Source organism: Hippocampus comes, unplaced genomic scaffold, assembly GCF_001891065.2.
Source record: "Hippocampus comes isolate QL1 unplaced genomic scaffold, H_comes_QL1_v1.1 scaffold261, whole genome shotgun sequence".
NCBI lineage: Eukaryota > Metazoa > Chordata > Actinopteri > Syngnathiformes > Syngnathidae > Hippocampus > Hippocampus comes.
The window spans coordinates 2,434,864-2,445,903 of NW_017805824.1; the positions used below are offsets into that span (position 1 = coordinate 2,434,864).

Sequence of the window (11,040 nt, forward strand, 5' to 3'; positions counted from 1 at the left end):
AGAATACTCTATATTTATACAAGTCCACCAGTCGAAAATTTGAACACACCTTCTCATCGTCGTGTAAAGCGTGTCCTAACGTTTGACGTGCAGTGTAAATCTTCTGTGATTTTTAAATTGTTTTCGTTTAAAAATTCATGAAAGTCCTCACCTTTGTTTCTATTCCCAAATAACGTTTGCCCAGTTCTGTAGTGTGTAGTGTAAAACAAGAGAAGCACAAGGCTTTGCAGGGTGTTGCAGTAACATGTTGTTTTGTTTTGTTTTTCTCCTAAGAGGCTTGATTTATAAGTTTGTGGTCATCAGCTGCATTTTGGGCATAGTTTTATTCCGAGCTTAATTATAATGTTATTGTTATCAATGAATCCAATGAACTTGGATCCAACACAGTTCGCATGAGGAACAGCAGTTGGAGGTTGTCAGTCTCTTGGCTTCAGGCCCATCGTAGAGGGATTAAAGCTGTTTTGTTTCTGCTGGTTATAATTATATTAACCACCTCCCGCTTCTCATAGTTGTGGATAAACAATGAAATAACAATTAAAAAAATAAAGAACAACAACAAATAAAAACTGCTCAAATCAGGGGTGAAAGGAAAAAAAAACAGCGCCAGGTCTTAAAATATGAGCATCACACTGAATGAAGATGGACTGTTGTTTTGAGTCATGTTTGTCTATTTTATTTAGGTGTTACCCGAAGTTACATTGTGGTGTTCCAGAGTGGAAACCAAATTTAGTGCCAGAAGCATTGCAGGTTGCCTTTTTGAGTTGTTTTTGCAAGTGACAAGTGCTAAATGTTCATCCCCCACTAAAAAAAAAACAAAACAACAAAACAACACGAAATACCCAGACACGGGGGGTGTTACTGCATTAAGTACACTCAAAGCTTCACAGATTCTAATTTAGATAATGGATTAATTTTCCTTGAAGTCATGACTGGTTCGACTCTTGTATTTGAGTGAAGTGGAAAAACAAGAGCAGCTGTCAATGTCATCATATTGAAAAGAATAGTAGTAGTCGAAGTAATAGTTTCATTCTGAAGATCCTAGCTGCTTATTTTAAATCAAAGGAGACCTGCGCTATACAGTGTTTCTCTTGCTTACAATGGTCAGGCTCATTTTCATTGTCTTTTAATGCTTTTTTGTCTTTTAGAAATTGGTTGCTGGGGTGAACCAGTTTGCCTACACCTGCATCCAGGACCACCCCATTTGGACCAACCAGCAGTTTTGGGAGGCCACTTTCTACGGCGAGGTCCAGAGCCAGATCAGAGCCTTGTACCTCAACAGCCCGGAGGAGAAGTGGGGCATCAGTGTCAGGCTGAAGGTAAAATGATGCTGTTGCTTGAGCTTGGATTTATCTGTAGTCTCATTTAGCTCATCTCTTTTAATCCATGTTAGAGATCATTTAGACACAATTTTACAAAGCTGTAACAGGTTAAAATAACTTTGATTAGAGATTTTTGGTTGCTCTTGTCATTTCATTTAACACTTTGTTCAACTACATTAATTGGTTTTGAAGAAAGGTAGGACACTACTTTAAATTTAAACTTACCATGAATTTGCAAAAAGGGCAAATGATTTCATACCAGCCTCTGTCGGGCAGAAACCCATGTATGTCTAATTTCTTATTTTTTTCCACAAATCAATACTCTTGGTCTGTCCCCATATCACCTCTTATTTTTACACATTATTAACCAAGTTAAAATGTTGAAAAAAGCTTGAGAACAAATCTATAATTCTTTTCAATACTTCAGCTGTCTGAGAAGTACTGTATTGTAAACCTTTGCTTCTTCCTCACTCCACAGGAGCTGCGTGTCAGTATGTTGCCTCAAAATTCAAACTACTTTGGTGTGACAATAAGTAAAAGTAGGCAAGTCATATGAGTAAGCCTGCATTGTTAAAAATGGATCGTTGTAATCCTTCAGTAGTCAGCCACAATGGTAATTGCGCGCAGGTTCATTTCTGCCTGTTACACTGCTTAGCTAATTTGGAGTGTTCCGTTAACCTGCCATTCATGTTTTTGGAATGTGGGAGGAAACCGGAGTACCCGGCGATAATCCACTGAGGCACGGGGATGAAAAAAATCAATTGATTAATCGATTACTTAAGAAGCACGTGATGTATTGACCGATCACACTCATGGATGATCGTATCGGCAGCTTAAAACCCAAATCGGAACATCCCTAGTAATAAGTGCAGATTGAACTTCAAATTGTATTGTTGGAAAACTATTAAATGAGAGAGTAGTATAATTGTATTGAAATAATACTTTTGGGGTTACCGACATAGCCTCTTCAGACAGTTTTTTTTTTTTTTAAATTATGAGCTAACCGGTTGTCTGTTTTCTGCACGTAATCTTTACTCTTAAATCAGAGCTTTTTGTGAACTTCCCTCAATCCTCTCAAACATTTCCTCTCCTACCGTTGCCATCTTCTTCCAGGATGTGGGCACAGTGCCCGGAAAAGACGAGGAGCAGACAGCGATGGATCTGGCCGCCGTGCAGCTGCGCTTGTGGCCAAGCCTGAGCAAAGAGAAGCAGCAGGAACTGGTGAAGAACGAGGAGAGTACCATTTTCAGCCAGGCCATCCATTATGCCAGCCTCATGGTATACTTGCTGGTTCCTTTGGACACCAGCAAGAACAAGCTGCTTCGCAACACGCCCGCAGCCGACTGGGAGAGTGGAAGCAACAGCATCGTCACCAACAGGTGAGCAGATAGATGAAAGAGGTTGGTTCACTTTCTTGAGTTTACACGTTATTTTCTTTTAGCGGTGCTCTTTCGCATTAAGCCGAATTATATATTTCCATATTGCCGTTGTGAAAATGGCTGCTGTTGTGCCCATTGTTCTCAAGTCCCTCCCTCTGTCGCTCAACCCCTCTACCTGTTTTTTCTTTCTCTCTTTACCCTCTGTCCCTCTATTTTGTTTCTCCATCTCAACCCAACTTGCCGAGGCAGATGGTTGCTGTCGGAGGTTTCTTCCTTACGTTAGAGGGAGTTTTTCCCTGCCTCCATCACAAAGTGCTTTTTCTATGTGGGGTTCAGTTGGTTTTCTTGCATACATAGAGTAGTGCCTTGAGATACAAGTGACCAGACCTTTGAGGGTTTTTTTTTTTTTTTTTTTTTTTTAATAAGCCGTCTTTTGTTTTTAGTGAGGCTTTCTCTTGGATGTCATTAATGGGGCCACTTTGTACTAGAGGGTGACACGGGAGTGCATTTTTACCCCCTTCCCACTTCCACAGTAAAAAATCCATCCTGTCCCAATCCCAGACCATAGTATAAAAAATATATATATTTTTATAATCATGTCTCGTCCCACTCCCAGTGAAAATGACTGCCAATACCGTACCACTCCCATTTTGGATGTCAGCTATATTAAAAAAAAAAAAAAAAAAAGACTAAAGTTACATTTTACTCATATATAACTGTTTGTCGTCCCATTTCTCCTCGTGGACTCACTCTCACTATTTTGTGCAACACAGAAAAGAAAACAAATTTGTCTGCTCCCATGAACTTTTTATCCCGTCCGTCCCAATTCCATGATTAAAGGTAAAGTTGAGTCCCATCCCGTGGGAATCGTGCGGGATTCTTGTGACCCGCAGGATTCTTGAAAAAAAAGTCAAGTCTCTCTGTAAATCAACTCAAATAGAACAAAAGAGCAGTGATTATGCTTGCTGAACACTGTGAAGTAAATCTTCAAAGTGGCTAGCTTGTTGCCAGAAACCCTCAGATGAACACAATGTTCTCATTTTGTTTGTGGTGTTTACCTATTTTTTTCACCCAAATTTTGACATTTCATTCTCAAAACTGCCTCGAGATGTAAAATTTTATTTGTTATGTTTTGAATTGTATTGTATGAGACAACAGCTGCAAAATTGTTTGGGTAGTCATTTTTCTTCATTGTTTTTTTTTTCCTCTCCATTGTGGCCCCAGACCTTTGCTTTTTATAGAAGACATTTGGATCCTGTCACTCACTAGTGAGGATTCCAGAAGGCAATTTGCTTCATGTGAAACATTCGCTATGGCTAATAGATTGATCCCAGCATCAACACGTTTCCTGTGCCGGTCTCACTGCTCCTTTATCACTTCTGTCGACACGCAGCTCTCCCATCTCCCCATGGACACAGCAGCTTGACCCTTTACATGTTCTTGTTTTTCATCATACCATTTCTCATTTATAGCATCGCTGGCAGTGTCGCTGAGAGCTTCGACACAGAAAGCGGCTTTGAGGATTCGGAGAACAGCGACGTGGCCCATTCAGTGGTCAGATTTGTGGCTCGCTTCATCGACAAGGTGTGCACTGAGAGCGGAGTAACCCAAGAACACATCAAGAACCTCCACAGCATGATCCCTGGTACGTCACAGACGGTGTTCATTCACGTATATGCTGTCCTAATTCCCTCAGCTTTGTTCAGAGTAACTCCTACTGGTGTTTATTCTCAGTAACACCGGCCTTTGAGCTGATTAACTCCTGACATGTTAAATGGCCTTAAAATCTCAAAATACACACACTGCTTGTGTGAATGTGTGCGAGCACATGTGTGTCTTTGTACGGGTTCTGTGGACACCAGGTAACCTTATCTTGTGACCCACAGGCGTCGTCGCCATGCAGATGGAGGCTCTCGAGGCAGTTCACAGGGAGAGCAGGAGGTTACCGCCCATTCAAAAGGTGTGTGATGCTCCACATGGCAACATGTTTGGAGCATATATAGTTCAAGTTGGGTACAAGCATTAAAACGTGCACCTGAATCACTCCTCCTGAGACTGTCGACAATAAATGTAACTACCATCCATATAAGCAATCATGTAAGGGAAGCTAGGCAAAAAACAATATTTTTATAGTTTCAGTGACATATATACTGTAAGTGTATGTATTTATTTAGGCGGCACTGTGGTAATCGCGTCGACCTCACAGTGCAGAGATACAGGGTTCAATTCCAGCTCCGGCCTCCCTGTGTGGAGTTTGCATGTTCTTCCCGGGCCTGCATGGGCTTTCTCCGGGTACTCCGGTTTCCTCAAACATTGCAAAAAATATGCATGGCAGGCTGATTGAACACTCAAAATTGTCCCTAGGTGTGAGTGTGAGCGTGGATGGTTGTTCGTCTGTGTGTGGCCTTCGATTGGCTGGCAACCGGTTCAGGGTGTCCCCCGCCTTCTGCCCACAGACAGCTGGGATAGGCTCCAGCACCCCCCGCCACCCTTGTGAGGATAAGCAGATCGGAAAATGGATGGATGGATTTATTTATTTAAAACCTAACTCCTTTTTTTTGTTAATATAGGCTCACATTCACACTTCTGGACAATTCTGTCTTCAAGTGACTGAACATATTAACACATTTTTACAAGCGGGAGAATCCACAAAGCACACACACTGAATTTTCTCAAATGAAATACTCACTTCACCTGAACCATTTATTTTGTTGTCTGAGTCAGATGAAAATACCGGTAGTTCAAACAGTTGTGACACATTGTTTCCATTTCAAAAATGTTTGTATCATTTTCCTTTGAATTTACCACCATGTTGTATGCACATAGTCTGATTCGAAACATTTTGTTCTGCAACAGCAGTGTGGTATTTTAAATTTCTGAAATGTGAACCCATAATAAGATTCTATGTGAATCAGTATAATGTGACACTGTAAGCAAGCAAATAAGCATGATTTTCCTTGGCGGTTTTCTTAAGCTTCATATTGGTTTTAAACTTTACAACACATTAGTTTCTGAGCCACTTTTTTTGAGCCACAAAAACAACCACAACAGAAAGTGATAATATTCGTTGACCTTTTTTGTAGACCGTGGCATCCAACTCTCATCCCCAGTTTTTAATTCCCTTTCCTGGTCATGTGCAGCAAGTGGAAGCTATCCAATGTTTTCAAGTGCACTTTTAAATATTTTACTTGGTATTTTGAACCCCTCTGTGTTTTTATTGCCTCTGCCAGCACTTGGTAATCCTTGTTACACGCACTCATACACACAGACAAACACCATCCCAGTACTGCCTTGAGACCAACCTGGAAGCTGTGGTGAGCTGAGCTGTCTGTTGAACTTTGTGGCTCATTCCAAGCTGGACTGCTAGCTGCAAGACGCATGCCAAATACTAAAAAGTGTCTAAACAACAGTGGCACCGGCCTCATGACGAGTCCGAGTAGTATTAGTAATAGCAGCTCTGATTTCTGAAATGAAAAACAGGGAATGCATTAAAGATGCAATCTAATACCTCTTTTAAACTGCTGACCCGGGTCAAAGAAGGTTCTTGAACCAATGTTCATCTGATTCACTTAGCCCATGACAAACCTGGACCATTCTGAAAGGGTCCCCATTAACTTACTTTAAATGAAAAGGATTGGCATTGCCTGACATTTGATTATGATTATCAAAACCCCATTAGACACCAATAGACATATTCACCATGATGTCATACCTGCTTCCGGGTGGCAATAGTTCCGGTGACACCACTAGTAAACAAACTCTTCTGTCATTTGACCAAGGCTCGTGAAAACAGAGTAAATGATTAATTTCTCTACTACCATGGTTTGAATGTGTCACGTGCCAGTTGAAAAGACGTGTGTGTGTGTGTGTGTGTGTGTGTGTATATATATATATTTTTTTTTTTTTTTAATTGAAAAAAGTAAATTGGAAAAAAGTTTTTTGGGGGTATACTGTACCTGAGAGCAGAACCCCAAACAAGTAGTTTCTCATCGTTTACCTTGCAGTCAATGGTGGTCACTCGTTTCCTGCCACCCGGAAGTACCCGAGCACCTATTGTTTCCAAACATGATGAAAAGGTCGATAGTCGGGGTTACTGTGTCAGATACAGTTTGCAGTACTCTCTTGAAACACGCCCAACGGCCTACATTCACTAAAACAGCTGAGATCAAATGGACAACAGCGTTATGAGACTGGTTCCACGGCTGCTGTGATCCCAGTGCGAGCTGCATATTGTGTTAGTGTGACCTGCCTGCATGCTGTAATTATTTACCTCCGATGAACTTCACGTGCTCTTGATTTCGGTGTTGGTGGTTTTAAAGTGAGGCTGTACTCCCTTTGGTTGCTTAGGTATTGAATACGTTGCAGCCCTCTATTGATTAGCCTCAATTTAATTGGAGGGCAAAATGTGGGAAATGCAATATTTGCAGCTGGCATGATGAAAAACGGATTATTGTGGCAGTGATGAGCCTGATTTAGCATGCAAGATGACCCATGTTAATGAGTGTCTCATTTCAATGAATTAATTTTCTCAAAAAAAGCTGAATTGTATTCCATTGTGGTATTAACCAACAGTGGGAATTATTGTTTGAAAATTAAGCTGTATGTGTGCCTGTTTTTGAAAGTGTCATGCATGTGGAGTTCGAATGTCTATCATGGCGATTTCACATTGTAATTGAACATATTTAAATGCTCTCATACTGATACGCTTTTAGATTTGGACTTCCAAGAATTCAAAATGAAAAATTACATATTTTGGGTTGTTTCTGGGTTTAACTTTCAACATGTCGTCCCATCAGCCTAAAATTCTACGTCCAGCACTGCTTCCTGGGGAGGAATTTGTGACCGAGGGGCTGAGGGTGCTTTTGGATCCTGATGGCAGGGAAGAAGCTACCGGGGGCCTGCTGGGGGGCCCACACATCCTGCCAGCAGAGGGAGCACTCTTCCTCACCACGTACCGCATCATCTTCAAAGGCATCCCCCATGACCCCCTGGGTAAGTTCACCTTGCGCCAATGAAGGTTTCGAAGATAACGACAAGAAACACTGATGCAGTCATGTGCTACCAACCAATTTGAGTTTATGCCATTGTATTTTATCCCTGTTGCACTGTCCATACTTCTGCATGTGTCATTGTCCACGTGTGCAGTGGGGGAGCAGGCAGTGATCAGAGCCTTCCCAGTGTCCACCTTAACTAAGGAGAAAAAGATCAGCATCCAGAACCAACTGCAGCAGAACATGCAGGAGGGTCTCCAGCTACGCTCTGCATCCTGTCAGGTGATTAGATGGCAGGTTTCTCCATACAGTGGTGCCTTGAGATACGAGTGACCCAGGATACCAAGCCATCATTTCGGCAATTTTTTTTTCATTTTGACATGCACTTGCAAACCTTAGATATGAGCACTGTTTGGTCGCAGTGAACTCAATTCTACTCACTTCACAATAAACAGCCATATGCCACATAGTGAACATTTCTTCATAAAAGTTGCTTCGAGCTGTTTAATACCACTCACAATTTTATCACAAGTTTACTGTCAAACAAAACAAAAAACACAGAGAATGTTATGTGCATTTAAAACAACACCGTGACTTTAGGAAATTCCAGTCAAAAAAATCAACACTAAACATTGACATGCTAATGGCTAGCATCAATATTCAGTTTGAGAAGCAACAGAAATTTGAACACAATCCTGGTGCAACACATGAACAAATAACAGTACTCGTCTGTACAACAGTATTCATATTTCCTTTATCCTGTACAAAAAATAATTATCACAGCATCTTACTGAGTCACTTGAAGTAGTCGGAGAAGTACCACTCGTCTTCAATTTGTTTCTGCAGACATCGCACGTCTGACAATACTCCTACCTTTGAGTCTTCTTGTTTTCAAGATGGCGCCGTAGTTGGCAGCCGTCTGCAAGAGCTATGCTCTTTGTTGTTTTTGTCTTTTGTTTTGTAATATGGTGTTTGTTGTTCTTCGTGTGGACCCGTTGTGGACTGTTTTCAGCGTTTTGGCCACGACATTCGTTGAAGGAGAAGAATCTGTGCTTGCTGGTTGAGGCTTCTCGGCAACACGCATCTACCAGCACTGATTTTTGATGGAGGGGAATATTGGCGCTGTTTGACAGTCGCAGCTTGACAGCCCCAAAGCGCTTGTGTTTTTTGCGCCTGGAATGGGCAGCATTTTCCACTGGGATATGTTTTGAGTTCTGTTGTCTCAGATTTAATTCAACTTTGATCTGTAGGCACCACTGTATATTCAGATAGCAATGTACATCTTGATTAATTTAATTTTTTTTCTTTTTACAGTTGATAAAGGTGGCTTTCGACGAAGAGGTGAACTCTGAAATGGTGGAGATGTTCAGGAAGCACATACAGCGAATCCGCTACCCACAGTCCATCTTCAGCTCCTTTGCATTTGCCGCAGGGCAAACTCAACCTCAGCTTATCCTTCCAAAGCAAAAAGAGAGGAACACTGGCTTTAGGTTCGTAGTTGATCTTGCTTGATTATGAAAAATATTTTACTAAACTGAATTTCCATCTCTGGAGGTAATCAGATCTAAAAGTCTGGTACCATTTTAACTTAGCTGGAAGTGGTGGACAATCTTCATGTGGTGGTGGGGGAATGCAAGTTGAGTTGTTCTCTGCTCTGCCATCGCTTCAGAACGCTATCCAAGACTATTGTCAAAGGAGCTAAAAGAGCCAGCAAGATCACAATGGGCCGTGGTAGCGTGACCTCACTGAAAAGGAATGACAGAGGCAGCAGAATGACCTGGCCTGAAGATGATGACATATCAAGTGAGAGGGGGGTGGGGGAATGCATCTATCAAGTTCTCGTGATTGAAGCCCAATTTAATTGTAGGTTAAGTGTCAAACTTCACCTCTGCATGTGTGCTACAGTATCAGATGATGGGGAGCCACCACCTTGCAGCACTTTGAGATCGTCCGAGAAGTCCACCATGGAGCAGCTGGTGGAGCAGTCTTGTTTCCGTGACTACCAGCGGATGGGCTTTGGTACGATCACGGCCAGCTCATCTCGCTCCAAGTCGGGCGACCAGTTTCGGATCACGGCTGTGAATAGGCTTTATTCTCTTTGTCGCAGGTACGCCAAATCTCAGGAAGTGGAGAATCCTATGACGCAAATTGAACTTGTGACACGTAATAGTCGAACTGACGAGTTGACTTGCCCCACCCAGCGACTCACTCATCCAATCATATATCACATTCAGACACCATCATCGTCTCACAGACTACCAGACCCTAGCAAAAAGCCACATAAGAGCGTCTTTACAATACATTCATCATTGTGCTGTCCCAAGCAGCGACACTACAGTTGTGTTACGTGAATTCCGACTGTCTGCAAGCTGAATACGATTGGATGATATATTTGAATGTGATCAAGAGAGTCGAGGGAAGTGGTGACTGCACCCGGAAATAGCAAAAGCGTGTTTTTGGAGGCACAAGGAAAGCGGTTACATGGATGGCTATTTAACATTTAATGACTTAACCCTTGACTTGACTCAACTATCACCACTTTAGTGACACATACACTTTCTCTATCATTTGGCCAAGATAAATATTTTTTTGTGTCTGCTTCAGTTATCCGGGTCTGCTGGTGGTTCCCCTGGCTATACAAGACAGCAGTTTACACAAAGTGGCACGATGCTACCGGCACAACCGTCTGCCTGTTGTGTGTTGGAAACATGCTCGCACCAAAGCTGTGCTGCTGCGCTCAGGAGGCTTCCATGGCAAAAGTGTGGTGGGATTGTTCAAGTCACAGAACCCTTCTTCAACAGGTGAGCTTTAATGTCTTTGCAAGAATTTACTTTACTTTTTCAGGGCCTCTGTTTGTATCGAATGAATCCAACCTGGTTTGTTTGAGGCATTTCTCTCACCCTATAGACCGTTTTGACTATTTAAATTGGGTGTGACCGTTCAAAAGCATTTTTGGTTGAAAAGGCATGCTGTGTTTTGATTTAGCACCTGCATCGTCCTCCGAGTCATCCAGTAGCCTTGAACAAGAGAAGTACCTGCAAGCCATCCTCGACTCCATACCCATTTACTTCAAGATGAATGGCCATAGCACCCTCTCTAACCGCTCGATCATAGGCCTCTCACCAGGTATGTGGATGGTTACCTTCACATTGTAGTTTGTTTTTAATGCCTGTTATTTTCAGCTTCCTCTGGGACCATCGAGAGATGAGAAGCTGTGTTTATTTATTTTTCTTAACTTCATCATAGATTCCCAGTTATTGGCCGGCAAATTAATCAGTGTTTTGACAAGTCTGGTTGGTGCTTCCACCTGACCTGAATTTGTCAAGTGACAGCTCACTGGAGGGGTGGGGG

The 11,040-nt window shown here is 42.1% G+C and overlaps 1 protein-coding gene across 2 annotated transcripts in view; it reads left to right on the forward strand.

Moving 5' to 3' along the window:
- The window catches only part of sbf2 (SET binding factor 2), a 92,259-nt gene that overhangs the window by 66,515 nt on the left and 14,704 nt on the right, over positions 1–11,040 (forward strand). For both annotated transcript variants that reach the window (XM_019886633.1, XM_019886634.1), the window contains exons 18-28: positions 1,146–1,316; positions 2,433–2,698; positions 4,171–4,343; positions 4,585–4,658; positions 7,495–7,690; positions 7,844–7,971; positions 9,004–9,179; positions 9,359–9,492; positions 9,595–9,796; positions 10,294–10,490; positions 10,675–10,815. In XM_019886633.1, coding sequence (XP_019742192.1) covers positions 1,146–1,316; positions 2,433–2,698; positions 4,171–4,343; positions 4,585–4,658; positions 7,495–7,690; positions 7,844–7,971; positions 9,004–9,179; positions 9,359–9,492; positions 9,595–9,796; positions 10,294–10,490; positions 10,675–10,815 — 1,858 coding nt within the window. The remainder of the gene's footprint in view (positions 1–1,145; positions 1,317–2,432; positions 2,699–4,170; positions 4,344–4,584; positions 4,659–7,494; positions 7,691–7,843; positions 7,972–9,003; positions 9,180–9,358; positions 9,493–9,594; positions 9,797–10,293; positions 10,491–10,674; positions 10,816–11,040) is intronic.